Below are 15,404 nucleotides of genomic sequence, written 5' to 3' on the forward strand. Positions count from 1 at the left end.
TTTATTTTAACAGTGGCAGATAGCACATCAAAAGGAAAATCGAAAAAATAACCTTAAATAAAAGATAGCAACTAATTTGCATTTCATTGAGTGAAATAAGTCTTTTATTGTTAGAGGGTTCAAAAACTTAATACTTAGTGGAAAAACCCTTGTTTGCAAGCACAGAGGTCAAACGTTTCTTGTAATTGATGACCAAGTTTGCACACATTTTAGGAGGAATGTTGGTCCACTCCTCTTTGCAGATCATCTCTAAATCCCTAAGGTTTCGAGGCTGTCTCTGTGCAACTCTGAGCTTGAGCTCCCTCCATAGGTTTTCTATTGGATTAAGGTCCGGAGACTGACTAGGCCACTCCATGACCTTAATGTGCTTCTTCTTGAGCCACTCCTTTGTTGCCTTTGCTGTATGTTTTGGGTCATTGTCGTGCTGGAACACCCATCCACGACCCATTTTCAGTTTCCTGGCAGGGGGAAGGAGGTTGTCGTTCAGGATTTCACGATACATGGCTCCGTCCATTTTCCCGTTAATGCGATTAAGTTGTCCTGTGCCCTTAGCAGAAAAACACCCCCAAAGCAAAATGTTTCAGCCCCCATGCTTGATGGTGGGGACGGTGTTTTGGGGGTCATAGGCAGCATTTTTCTTCCTCCAAACACAGCGAGTTGAGTTAATGCCAAAGAGCTCTATTTTGGTCTCATCAGACCACAGCACCTTCTCCCAGTCACTCACAGAATCATTCAGGTGTTCATTGGCAAACTTCAGTCGGGCCTGCACATGTGCCTTCTTGAGCAGGGGGACCTTGCGAGCCCTGCAGGATTTTAATCCATTGCGGTGTAATGTTTCCAATGGTTTTCTTGGTGACTGGGGTCCCTGCTAATTTGAGGTCATTCACTAACTCCTCCTGTGTAGTTCTAGGATGCTTTTTCACCTTTCTCAGAACTGACACCCCACGAGGTGAGATCTTGCGTGGAGCCCCAGAGCGAGGTCGATTGATGGTCATTTTGTGCTCCTTCCATTTTCGAACAATCGCACCAACAGTTGTCACCTTCTCTCCCAGCTTCTTGCTAATGGTTTTGTAACCCATTCCAGCCTTGTGCAGGTCTACAATTTTGTCTCTGACATCCTTGGACAGCTCTTTGGTCTTTCCCATGTTGGAGAGTTTGGAGTCTGCTTGATTGATTGATTCTGTGGACAGGTGTCTTTTATACAGGTGACTAGTTAAGACAGGTGTCCTTAATGAGGGTGACTAATTGAGTAGAAGTGTCTAACCACTCCGTGGGAGCCAGAACTCTTAAAGAGGAGCTGTTAGGTATAAGGTCTCAGAGAAAATAAACACATATATCAGTAGCTAAATATTGGCTGTACTTACATTACATATGCATTTCACTGTCCACGTTTGGATTTCACAGAATTTTTATATAGTATATGCAGAGATTGATGCTCCTGACAGCTCATGGCAGGTTCCATGTTTGTCTGTCTCCTATGAAGCCAAATGTGTCGTCATGTCCTGCCTGCTTCCTGATGATTCCACTCACAGAAAAGCTCTTACTGAATAACAGTACCGTGCAGTGAATATTAGCCATGTGGCTAGGAACAATAGCGGACTCCTGCAGTGTACTCTGCCCGGAGATTTATCAGTGCTGTGCGCTGGACTGAGTTACATGCTATTGTAACTTGACCCTGTAACTTCTCATTAGCAGCCGAGGGGAGGGCCCCAGAATGCTTTGCAGTATGGTATGCGGCTTTCGGCTTCTTAAGAGCTTGGGTCTAACAGCTTTGCTGATAAGCACACATCAAATGAAAGAGAGATTTTTATCTTCAGTGTTGCCTTTTTGGCTTTCTTCTAAACTGTTTAACACAGGAGAATAGAGGTTTAAATTAGCTTTTGCAGCCTGACAGTTACTCTTTAATGGTTGGTAGGGGTTCAAAAACTTATTTCACTCAATGAAATGCAAATCAGTTGCTATCTTTTATTTAAGGTTATTTTTTCGATTTTCCTTTTGATGTGCTATCTGCCACTGTTAAAATAAACCTACCATTGAAATGAAACTGTTCTGAGACTTCATTTCTTTGTCATTGGACAAACTTACAAAATCAGTGAGGGGTCAAATAATTATTTCCTCCACTGTAAGTCTGACAGTGCTGCTGCCGCTCTGCACGTGTACGCTCCCGCGCATATGAAAATAGTGGGGGAAAAAAATGCCCCCAAAAATAACTTTATTTCCAAATGATGTATTCTCATCATACTTTGTACTAGGGACATAATTAAAATCTTGTGATAACCAGGACAATCGGGCAGATAAAACGTGTGGGTTTTATGTATAGTAGCATTGTTTAAAACCATAGGGGATGAAATTGGAGAAATAGTGTGTTTTTTTTTTTTTTTCATTTTTTCCTTGTATTTCCCTTTAAAATGCATAGAAAATAAAGTAATTACTGAAAACAAATATCAACCCCAAAAAGCCCAATTGGTGATGAGAAAAACAAGATATAGATCATTTCATTGTAATTAGTAGTGATTAAGCTATTGGCAAATGAAAGGGATGAGCACTGAAAGGTGAAAATCGCTCTTGTCTGTTAGGGTAACAACCTCCTTGGGGTGAAGTGGTTAAAGGGGAACTGAAGTGAGAAGAATATGGAGGCTGCCATATTTATTTCCTTTTAAAGGGAGACTGTAGGGGGGTCGGGGGAAAATGAGCTGAACTTACCCGGGGCTTCTAATGGTCCCTCACAGACATCCTGTGCCCGTGCAGCCACTCACCGATGCTCCGGGCCCGCCTCCAGTTCACTTCTGGAATTTCTGACTTTAAAGTCAGAAAACCACTGCGCCTGCACGCTCGTGTCCTCGCTCCCGCTGATGTCACCAGGAGTGTACTGCGCAGACACAGACCATACTGGGCCTGCGCTGTGCGCTCTTGATGACATCAGCGGGATCGAGGACACGGCAACGCAGGCGCAGTGTTTTTCAGACTTTAAAGTCTGAAATTCCAAAGGTGAACCGGAGGCGGGGCCGGAGCATCGGTGAGTGGCTGTGCCAACACAGGATGTCTGCGGGGGACCGTTAGAAGCCCCGGGTAAGTTCAACTCATTTGCCCCTGACCCCCCCTACAGTATCCCTTTAAACAATACACATTGCCTGGCAGCCCTGCTGATCTATTTGGCTGCTGAAGTGTCTGCATCACACCAGAAGCAAGCATGCAGCTAATCTTTTCACATCTGACAATGTCAGAAACACCTGATCCACTGTATGCTTGTTCAGAGTCTATGGCTAAAAGTATTAGAGGCTGAGGATCAGTTAGCAGTGTTAAAAAGGAATTAAATATGTCAGCCTCCATATCCCTCTCACTTCAGTTGCCCTTTAATACAAAGCCTGCATGCAGCAAGTTAGAATAATGCGATCTGTTACCAGAGATGTCAGCAGCCCCACTGAGCTGTATGGGCAATGAGCTCACATGCAGAATTGGTGCAGTTGAGCTCACCAAACTTACTTACTGAATCAGGCTGCAACCATAACGGGCAGAGGATTAGCATTGCAGCCAGTCAGTTTTAAACCCCATCTACACAATATGATTCTTTGTACGATTCTATTTCCGATTCGATGAAATCCGACATGTCCGGGATTGGATTCAATTAGATTTGCCATTGTTTTGCAATGGCAAATCGAATTGAATCGAATCCCGATCGGATATGTCGGATTTCATCGAATCGGAAATAGAATCGTAATCGAATCGTACAAAGAATCGTGTCGTGTAAATGAGGCTTAAGAGCTCGTTCACACATGAGCTTTTTCGGCCTTCTTTCAAGCGCAGGCAATTCTTAAAATCGCCCACAAAACGCTTGTGCAATGAATCTCTATGAGAAGGTTGATATCAGCGCGGTTTGTGCGCTGTGCATGCAGCAAAGCGGTGCCTGGACCATTTTCAGGCTCCCTGCACACTGCATGCAATTCCGATGTTCGGTTTTTACATCAGTTTCCGATTTTTAATCTTTACTGCATGCTGCGTTTTTTCCTCCGTTTTTCTGTTGATTGCATTCAGGGAAAATCGGAATCTCAAATCAGAATCGCAAAACGGATTTGCAGTGTGCAGGGCGCCTCGAGGTGATTTTGCCTCAATGGAAGGTATAGGAAAAAACACAAACCCTCACAAAATCGCTTTGTGCAGCGATTGCGTTCACATATTTAGGAATAAATACATAATATTTATTCTTTTCCGGGTGAAAGAGTTCACTTCCTGACTTAGAAAAGCTTTTTTCACAAAGAGCGCAACGCCCACCCAAGCGCTGGGAAGAAAAATATTGCTTTAAAAAAAAACCAACGATAACGCGAGCGGAACGCAATGTGAACGAGGCCTTATTGTTTTTTTTTTTTATTGTTTTGTACTGTTTTTTTTTCTTTTTATGTTAGGAAAACATTCATGGCTTCCTCCAGGTATCTCCTATAACTGGCCCCTTTACAAGCAAGCAGACCCGTCAGAATGAGGGGGAGGGGTGGATGTATATTTATGGAGGAGCCGCCCGTAACTAGAATATTGATTTCCAGACGTAATTATTAACCAGCCACATCTCGTTGTTTTTTTCTTCCATTTTATCTGGCCTATTTTGTTGAAGTTACATTTCATGTTTCAGTCTCCGCGTTTGGGTGAGCTTTAGCATAGTACATGCAGGTGGAGTTGTAATGTCTGACTCAATTCTGGGTGCAATTTAAATACAGCTGAATTGAAGCAGCGGTAGCACCATGCCTGTCAAGTGCTGACATATGGCGGTGTTGCCTGGCGACAGAAGAATGTGACTTGTTAAATCTGTGGCATTTATAAACTGATTGATTGAAATATTCATCAAATATTGATTGGAATTCCTTGTTCTTTGCCAAGTCAATGCCAGCAGCAGCACCGAGGGAGTCATGGGTAGGAGCAATACACATGCAATATTGTATAGCATTGTACTTCATCCATGCAATCAATATTAAGAAATCTTTTCTAAAGCCTTATGCATACTTTAGAGGTGACAAACTTAAAAGGAACCTAAACTGAGAAGGGTATGGATTTGTATAGTAAAAAAAAAAAAAAAAAACTTCCCTGGGGGATACTTACCTCTGGAGGGGGAAGCTTCAGGGTCCCAATGAGGCTTCCCCCATCCCTGTAGCTGCAGGCAGTCCAGCGCTGGCTCCCCTGAAGCCTCCCGTGCTAGCGACATGCACTTTGTTTCTAGCAGGCTGTTTACCTTTGTGCTGCCTGTCACCGCCGCTCCCCTGCCTCCTCTACATCGCCGCTCCCTGCCCGCGTCAGTTCCCTCCAATCAGCTTACAGAGGCGGGGAGGGAAGGGACGCAGGCGTCAAGCCGCGATATAGAGGAGGTGGGGCAGCAGAAAGGTAAACAGCCTGCTAGAAACAAGGTGCATGTCGCTAGCACGGCGGTTTTATTTATGGGGGACAGCAGACCACAGGGGGGGGCACAGTGAGTACATTTGAAATCGGCGCCGGTAGACTTGGGCGCAGGACACCATGGTATATGGCTGGTCCTGCTTCTACACAAGTCCGGGCCGATTTAATTACTATTCCCGCTCCAGGCCGCCATGGATAGTGGGGGAATGAAATAATACGGCTTCCAGCGATTGCTGGAGGCCGAATTATTATGTTTTTAAGCAACCTCGGCCCCATCTTCTGACGGAGCCGACATTACTCACTGAGCGCTACAATAGGAATGATTCCCATTGTAGTCTATGGAGGCGCCGGCTGCGCCCAAATCTAGCAGCTCTGAAAAGCACTGCTCCGGGCACAGTAGACTAACAGAGGCTGGCGATAGTATGCAGATCCAGCCTCTGTGTCCTAATAGCATTCTTAATACCCACCTCAGGTTCTTTTTAAGGCAGGACGACAGGGTAAGCCTCGTTAGGATCCAGAGGCTTTCCTCTCATGAGGTAAGTATCCCCCAGAAGGGTTTTTTTTTTTTTTTTTTTTTTTTTTTTATTACGGGATTTCTTTAAATATACAGTGGGCTGAAATTGAAAACTGGGACCAACTCGTGTGCCAACCTCTGTCCAGTGGCCACCTCCGTCCCTTATACAGTTTCCTAGTATCTAGTGGAGGTGAAGGTTAGTGTGTTTTACCAAATACAAGACGGGCCTCATGCTAATTTTGTTAGGTGTGGGGTTGTGGCTGCACCCCGGCTCTAACTGGCAATGTTTCAACCATAAACTCTGTCACCGGTGTGCTCTTCTTGATGGAAAGGCAGTGTGCAGTCATTGTTTTACTTCTTACAATTATGCTCGTTTGAGGTTCTCAAGGGCCACATAAAATGGCAAGGAGGGCCGCATTCAGCCTGCGGGCCTTGCGTTTGACATGTACTCTATAGCATGAACCATGATTGGCCGAATAGTGTGGGCGTAGTTTACTACAACCAATCTGAAACCTATCGAGAGAGTTCTGTCCACGTATAATCATGTTAGTGGAATTTCCCTATGAGGTTTTCTGCTGGGTTCCCTAAACTATCACCAGAAAGACTCTACACCACGGCTGCTGCTTAATGTGACAGAAAAAAACTGATCAACCAAAATAAAGCATACATTTTTATTGAAGTATTCCTAAGAAAATCTTATTGTCTCCACAGTTTATTATCCTGGTTGTGGACAGCACAGACAGAGAACGCCTTTCTATCACAAAGGAGGAGCTCTATAGAATGTTAGCTCATGAGGTAAGTTACAGAAGAGATGCCTAATGCCTGTTTCTGATTTGCAGGCTTACTCTATGCACACTTTACACTGACAGGGCACACTGAACTTCCCTCAGCCAATCAGTGAGGAGCAGAATATGGGAAGGGTGTGATGACAAGCTTCCTTCTCGTCGGCAATGTACCAAATAAAGCTAGGCTGACTGAGATAAGATTTACTACAGCAGAAACCTTTCTGAATAGATTGGAATGCTTGCAACGCAGGTTCAGGTTGTAGACTGCATAATAAACACAGAGCAGTGGGTAAATTAAATTTGATTTTTGTGGCTGACAATCCTCCTTTAAGGCTGGGTAAGAAAGTCACCTTGAAGACCAGCATGATATTCTGATATTTCCTGCAAATAGCCGGATGACATGGAGGAAATATGATGCCTCAGTGTGGAAGGTAGGGAGGATGGGCTGCGGGTGTTCTGCAGCTCAGAAACCTGGGAAACAGAAGGATCAGTGCTGGATATTGCATGCCGACATTACAGAACACCTTGGAGGCATTAGTCACTCAGTATCCTTGTAGCTTTCTGCAGAGTCAAGTTACAGAAGCTGCAGTGAGGGTTAGAGAGTTACAGCATCACATGACGCCAGAACACACCAGGCCCGACAGAAGCGTGTAATTATGTACAAAGGCCCAGCATTGAAGTAAGCCTCATGTGATAGATGTGCGTGTAAGGATATGGTGGGGGCGTTAGAGAATTACTGTTCACTCTGTGTACTTGGTATAATACATGCATGGATAACATTACAAGGTTTATAGCAGAACTATAGATATCGGTCATTTTCCTTGCCTTTGGTGTTTACCCTCCCTTGTCCTATTTGGTGAAAATCTACATCCTGTCACAGTTTCCATCTGCACATCATCTGCAAAATGTCCCCTCTCCCTTCCCCACAGACGGCAGGCTCCTTAAAGTATACATGAGTCCAATTAATTAGCGTAACTTTACTTGGGGCTTCCTCCAGCCCCTAGAGGTCTGTCCTTCACTGCAGTTCCGCTGTCGTCCATACTTCTGGTGTCCCCTCTGTAGCGGCCACCAACTCGGCCGACATCCTTGTATATAAATATGGAAATACTGAGAATCCCCCATGAGTAGATGGACTAGTCCAAAACATGTCAGATCTTCACTGTAAGCGATGCCAACATAGGAGAAAAGTAGTTTATAGTGCATTCTGGGTAAAATGAACCACTTGTATGTATTTTAAACTTCAAAAATTTTGGTAATAATGGCTCTTTTAAAGGGAGCTCAAGTGGGCTCAAAAAATTTTTTTTTTTAAAAAGCTTGCTACCTGATCCGGCTGAGCGGACCAGGTAGCTGCAAAAACTACCGCACGGGCCCACTTTCGCTTTCATGACCTCTGGGTCACAATGCTGGAATGACTCTCTCATTCACAGCGTGTAGGGAGAGGCGGGGGAGCAGCCAGGGAGAGAGAGCTGCCAATGGCAGCTCTGGGAACCCTGCAAGAACGCCTCTGGCAGGAGTTTTGAACAGGGAATCCCTCTCCCTGTGTTACCTCCCGAAATGGCAACAAATGGTGTTATTCCTGGGGGGGGGGGGGGGGGGGGGGGTTATAGCGTGGCAGGGGGGGGGCAGAGAGTGGTTGTGGGGGGACATGAAGGCATGTCATGAGGCAGAGAACATGCCTCTGTGTCCCATCTGCCCACCTCGAATCCTCCTTAAAGTGAATCTGTACTCTAAAATTCTTACAATAAAAGGCATACGATTCTATTCATTTGACTGGCTTGTAATTGCCAGTTTTATGCAGTGTTTACAAACAAAAGACCCGGCAAATGATAGGCTGAGAGGAGCTCAGTCTGTGACTCATACAGAGCCTGCAGGGGGTGTGGAGAGGGTGTTTATAGCTTCTATCCTATCACAAGCAGTGCAGCACATTCCAGCCTGAGTGCCTGAGCCCGACAAAGCAGTCAGAGGAAAGAAGATTAGATTATATAACAGAGATCATACAGCCACTGTGCAACTAGGAAAGGCTGCAGAAAGACAGACCACATTAGAACAGGTATAGGAACTTATAGGATAGAAAAAAGAGGCTGAAAATGTTGTTAGAGTCTGTTTAAGGACCAGCATCTTTATAGCAAAACTATAGATGTAGGTCATTTTGCTCACCTTTGGTGTGTACCCTCCCTTGCCGTATCCAGTAAAAAAAATCTACATCCTGCCACTGTTTCCATCTGTACATCCCCACAGGCATCAGAGCTTCTCCCTCCAACTACTGTGCCAAATTCCTTAACCCTTGCTACATCATAGCCATGCCACCCATCATTTCTTATAAGAAGTGGAGATTAGCCTCTGTAACAGCCATGTTTCTTCTTCCCAGTAGGCATGGTCAGTGATATGAGTTCTTGCAGAATTATGTAATTTTTGCATGCAAATTTATGCAGCTTGAAAATGGACCAATCGGGTCCCACCAGGGTTTATATTGATTGGTCCATTTTAATTTGCATCCAGAATTCACATAAACCTGCATTAACTCTTAATTATTTGAATCTCCTCGATTTATCCCTACTTCCCAGTAGCAGCCGAGGAAGGTAATGAGAGAGCAGCATGTTTCCATCCTGGATATAATGTGCGGGCCTCCTGCACAATTCACCAGAATGCTAACTGTGCAGTGCCATCGCTGGATCTCTGGGGCAAGGGGGTATGAGGAGCAGTTTTAGTGGAAGAAGGTTGACGTATCTTAGGATGGGATGGGGGCATCGCTGAGAGCATGGCAGGAATGCTGTAAGGTTAAACTCCATCAGTACTAATCTATATAACTTGCATCATCACCATCCAAGTGATCTTGTAACTCAATGGCATTGAGTTCTTCCAACTTCAGTCTACTGCCGCTAGAAACCATGACGACACAATACAGCTTAGTGGTAAAGATGCCCAGGAAACTCGTTTTTGTGTCATATTCATAACTGCACCAAGCAGAGTTTATGGCAATGGCTACATAGCTATAGGGGTGCTGGCTCTGCATATACAGTTTATTTTTTTTGATCAACAAAACTCTGTTTGAGGTTTCACAGGTCAATTAGAACAGTGTACAACCTTGCATAAAGTGTAGCATACAAATTAATCCAACAAGTGCGAACAGTAATCCTCTTGTATTAATATTAGAATTTCTAGATAGACCAATATGTGCCAAGATCTGATCTCTGACAAGATCTGGGTCTACATAATCGTGTGGTCAGCCAGTTGCACCAGCGTATACACAGTTAGACGTCACTTCCATCTCCTTACCAGCTGAGAGCTGTTGAAGGCAGCTGTCACAAGAAACCTGCAGAGCTCCAGTGCTATGTTTGGATAACACAGCTTGTAAAAAATGCCTAAAATATATCAAAATTGTATGCGAAGGCTGCTTACCTCTTAGGGCCCGTTTCCACTAGAGCGAATTTGCATGCTTTTCTTGCATGCAGATTCACATAGACAAGTGAATGGGACTGTTTCCACTTGTCAGGATTTCTGAGCATTTTTCTGTGCAGAAAAAAATCTGCACGGCAGAGCCCCTCAGAGTGCGATTCGCATACAATGTATTTAATAGGAAATTCGCATGCATTTTCGTATGCAAATTTTTTTCCTGCGAATTTGCTGGCATTTTCGCATAAAATCAATGTAAAAGCACACAGGCACTGACGTGGTTAAAATCGCATATTTATTAACATATGCGAAAACGCCCGCAAATTTGCAGTAAAATTCGCATCCGCTCGCAAATTCGTCTTTGCGTTTTCCGCGACTAATTCGCACCGAACAAGTGGAAACGGGCCCTTAGGGAAAGTGAAGATACTATTTTAAGTTGGCCAGCATTTACTGTTTGCCAAGTGCAGGGGACGGGGGAGGAGATATGCAAAAATCTTATGGACTGTTCACACAAGTTTTTACACCGGGGGAACACATTGAACATGAAGAGAGCTCTCTAAATATGGGCACAATTTCTCTATTTACTGTCCCTTAGCTGGTTATCCGTAAGCAGCTGTGGTACAGATTTCATATTTATACTTGCATCACTGTTGGAAAGTACTCCTTCCTTGTGCTGACGTTTCTGTGGTTTGTTTTTTTTGTCTCCTACTTCAGGATTTACGGAAGGCTGCAGTTCTCATCTTCGCAAACAAGCAGGACATGAAGGGGTGCATGTCGGCAGCGGACATTTCTAAATACCTCACCCTTAGCTCCATTAAGGATCATCCATGGCATATCCAGTCTTGCTGCGCCCTCACAGGAGAGGGGTATGTATAACGTCTAGTGTGCATAGTTGCTCCTCAGTCCTGATGGGCATTAAAGGGAACTTGAGGTGCGAGTGATATGGAGGCTGACATATTTAATACCTTTTTAGACAATACTAGTTGCTTGGCCTTTTGCATCAGTAATGTCTGAATCACACACCGTAATCAAGCATGTAGCCACTCTTGTCAGCCTTTTGTCAGAAACACCTGATATGCATGGAAAGATTAGCTGCATGCTTATATACATGGCGTGTGATTCAGGTACTACTGATGCTGGAATGATCAGCAAGACACCAGGCAACTAAGAAAATAAATATGGCAGCCACCATGCATCTCTCACTACAGGTTCCCTTTAACCCATTAGGAGACTGTGTCAGTTACAGTATCACCCGGTGGTGGTAGAGACTCTTCCACCACCAGGTGGCGTTGTAATGCTGACATGTTCTCCTGAATCCTGATCACGTCCTATGATGTTATCAGAACCGAGAAGACATGTTGGGGTTACCTTGCCACCATGTAGGAGGCTGCTAAAACCTTAGAGACTCTGTATTTTAAAAAAAAAGAAGTCCCGTGGTGGGGGGGCGGGGGCGGAGGAGAATTGTACTACCTCGGGAGGGGGAAGCCTCAGGGTCCCGATGAGTCTTCCCCCCCCCCCCCCCCCGTGGGCGCTGGCTCCCCCCGAAGCGTCCCCCAACAAGCCTGACAAGGGATGATTTATTTACCTCTTCGGGATCCAGCGCAGAAGCAGTAGCGGCTCTTCCTTCGGGCTAGATGGAAAAGGCCGAGCCCAATCGCATGCGCTCTACTGCGCAGGCGCAAAAAGACTCGCACCTGCGCAGTAGAGCGGATCGATCAGGTTCGGCTATTTCCACCTTACCCGAATGAAAAGCTGCTAGTACACCTGCGCAGGGTCGCGGAGAGGTAAATATTTACATCACCGCACTTCGGGGCACCCGGACAGGCTGACGGAGGAGGACGGGGGAGCCTCGTTAGGATCCAGAGGCTTTCCCCCTCCCAAAGTATTATTACAGGTTTTCTTTTAATAAGGATACCTTTCATAGTGTTAACCATAAACTATAAATGGAGTGCACTACCTGTATTATTCATTACTTGTATTTTTCACAGCTAAACATACAATAGTTCAGATAACAATCCCAGTCTATTACTAAATAGAAACCTATTTTTTAAATTTATTTTTGCTGATTTGCCTGGTATCGGGCAGGCGATGGTGCCAGGCTGATTTCTTGTAGCTTTTATGCTTAAAGGCGAACTGAAGAGAGAGGTATATGGAGGCTGCCATGTTTATTTACTTTTAAGCAATACCAGTTGCCTGGCAGCCCTGCTGATCCTCTGCCTATAATACTATTAGCCATAGCCCCTGAACAAGCATGCAGCAGATCAGGTGTTTCAGACTTTAAAGTCAGATCTGACAAGACTAGCTGCATGCTTGTTTCTTGTGTTATTCAGACACTACTGCAGAGAAATAGACCAGCAGGGCTGCCAGGCAACTGGTATTGATTAAAAGGAAATAAATATGGCAGCCTCCGTATACCTCTTACTTCAGTTCCCCTTTAAGGCTAGGTTCACAGTGGTCAGTTGCATACCTTGCGTTGAGTGTCAACTGCAATGGAGACTGGATATAGACTTTAATACAAAGCCTGCATGCAGCGAGTTAGAATAACGCTATCAGTTACTGTGAACAGGCCCATAGAATTGTATGGGAAGTGAGTTGACATGCAACGCGACTGACCACTGTGAACAGGGTCTTAAGATGCATATCTATATCCATATGCTATCGCCCGTCAGAAAATGACGTAATGTTAGCTGTGTTGCTGATGTGCTCTGTTGCTTTGCACACACGGGTTGGGGCGGTGGTAGAGGGATGGAGCTGCGTATACGTGACGTCACATGATGTGCAAAATGAAGATGGACGTCGCTCAGCCAAGTTGATCTGCGGGGGAATTGCTTGCTTGATTGCGGTCAGGGCCGCTGTACACAAGCATGATTATTGGCTGAAACAGTCGTTTTCAACCTCCTCAGATGCTTTTGATCATACGTGTGTATAAGCCTTAAAGAGACACTGAAGCAAAAAATGAGTTGTACGTGTAGTACAGCTAAGAAAGAAAATGGAGCAGACACCCAAGTCTAATTTGTTTCCAGTACAGGAAGAGTTAAGAAACTCCAGGTGTTATCTATGCAAAAGAGCCATTGATCTCCACCACTTTCAAAGTCCTAGAGCGCTCTGTCTTCTGAAGCTTGATATCTCAACTGTCAGTCACTGTATTTTATTTTTCTCTGCAGAGGACAGGTCAAAAGTTCACTGGCCTGCTCTGTAAAATCATTTGGATGTAAAATCATTTGGAATGCTGAGTAGTGTGTAAACTGCAAATATTAGAGAATGATGCAATGTTATAAAAAAACACTATATAACTGAAAAAATAAAAATGAGAATATTTTCTTTGCTACTAATGTTTTAGTAATTATCCGTACTACACAACCAATTCATTATATCATAGTTTTTTTCCGCTTCAGTGTGTCTTTAAAACTATTGGAAATCTGATACTGATACGGTCTGATCTGATACTGCTACTATTGGCAGAACATCCGCCCAGCGGGAGGGTCTGGCGGACCCGTCGTTAGCGGAAGTATGGTGTGTGTACGCGCCTTTAGTGACAAGACTTTATATTGTATAAAATGTTGCGTGAGATGTCGGGGCTATATAAATACTAAATAGATAAACATAAACAAGTGTATAATAGTAATGTAAGCAAGAAGTTCTCCCCCGCCCAGTCTGGTTATATAGCCCACCTGTCCGGTGGTGGCGTCTCCTCCCCTGTTTGCGTTGCATTAAGCTGAAATGACTCCATTCTGTTTAATAATGAATGACAGGATGAAGCTGTGTGTTTTTCCGTATGTTATAGCAATACGCCTGAACAAGTAATCCTGTAACCATCGCCTGTCTCTGTGACCTGTAATAACCTGTAGCCTAGAGCTGTGATCTGCAGCTATCAAAGTGCAGCTCCAGTCACAAAAATAGGTCCGTATTGCTTTCCAAGTGGCCAGGAGGACATCCAATAGCCCATTACTACTATCCAGCAATGTGTGCATCAGCAGGTCTGATAAATAAACAGTGGTCCTATCCTTTCTTTTCCTAACTGATTCCCTTTTTATAGTTCAGCAGCTTATGATTCCGAGCGTTGCAGATTGTTCAGTATTCTCAATAGAAGTTAGTCTATACAGTAGAATCTCTTTATAGTAAACTCCAAAGGACCGGGAAAAGTGGTTTATATCAGATATGGTCATACTCAAGCACATAACCTGTACCAGTGATGGCTAACCTTGGCACTCCGGCTGTGGTGGAACTACAAGTCCCATGAGGCATTGCAATACTCTGACAGCTCTAAGCATAACTCAGGGAGGCAGAGGCATGATGGGATTTGTAGATTTGTCAACGCTGGAGTGCCAAAGTTAGCCATCACTGACCTATACGCTAGTACTGGATCCTAATTCAGTCAATAATTGGGAGTCATTTTTTCTTTTCAATGCTACAGTGTTTATGCTATATCAATATGCACAATGCTCAATATGCAGGGATTTCCATGCAATAATCACGCAACAACGTGCACAGGAAGCATAGGACTTGCCTGTTAATTCAGGTAAATTACTTATAGTGTGTCCACATGGCCGTGCAGCCTGAATGATACTGAAGCGTTGCAGCCATGCACAAGCGAGTCCCAGATGACAGGAAATTCCCTCAGTAATCAGGCAGCAGCTTACACAGGAAGCATAGGTCTCATTGGCTGGTGCTTTTTGAGGTAATCCACACAGGCCCAGAGTAGTGTGCAAATAGTGACCTGGCTGCTTGCCCTCCCACCACAGCTCATGGGTCTCTGGCTGACATGTGACTCATGCGCCCGCCAACTTTCCACTATAGCCAGATACAGAATTGGGAGGGGGAAGCCTCTGGATCCTAATAAGGCTTCCCCCATCCTCCTAAGCCTCAGGAATCGAATGATGTCTCGCCGAAAATACAGCCAATAAGGATGTCTGCTGAATATTTACCTACGGCGATCCAGCACAGGCGCAGTAATGGCTTTCCAATCAGTCTCGTGCTGAAATCAATGAGCCTGATCGAGTCTGCTCTCTACTGCACAGGTGATGCAAACTCGCGATTGGGCAGTAGTGCAGACCTGATAATTCGTCTATTTCTGCCTGAGCCCGGTCGGAAAGCAGCTCTTGTGCCTGTGCAGTACATAGGTAGGTAAATACATACTTCTCTGGTGTCCTGGGGCTGCCATCGCTAGATCCCGGAGGGTGAGGAGGATGGAGGAAGCCTCTTTAGGATCCAGTGGCTTGTCCATAACCCCCTCCCATTTTTTTTTTTTTTTTTTTTTTTTTTTTTTTTTACAAATTTTGGTTACAAACATATATCGGTGTGTATATTTTTTTCTATATGAATACAAACTCTGCCGC

General features: G+C 44.6%; 1 protein-coding gene across 2 annotated transcripts in view; it reads left to right on the top strand.

Annotated features, from left to right (window-relative positions):
- ARL5B (ADP ribosylation factor like GTPase 5B) overlaps positions 1-15,404 on the top strand; it is a 65,883-nt gene that overhangs the window by 23,764 nt on the left and 26,715 nt on the right. For both annotated transcript variants that reach the window (XM_068235587.1, XM_068235588.1), the window contains exons 4-5: positions 6,602-6,685; positions 10,783-10,934. In XM_068235587.1, the coding sequence (XP_068091688.1) occupies positions 6,602-6,685; positions 10,783-10,934 (236 nt within the window). The remainder of the gene's footprint in view (positions 1-6,601; positions 6,686-10,782; positions 10,935-15,404) is intronic.

The sequence above is a fragment of the Hyperolius riggenbachi genome, chromosome 5 (assembly GCF_040937935.1).
Source record: "Hyperolius riggenbachi isolate aHypRig1 chromosome 5, aHypRig1.pri, whole genome shotgun sequence".
In the NCBI taxonomy this organism is placed as follows: Eukaryota; Metazoa; Chordata; class Amphibia; order Anura; family Hyperoliidae; genus Hyperolius; species Hyperolius riggenbachi.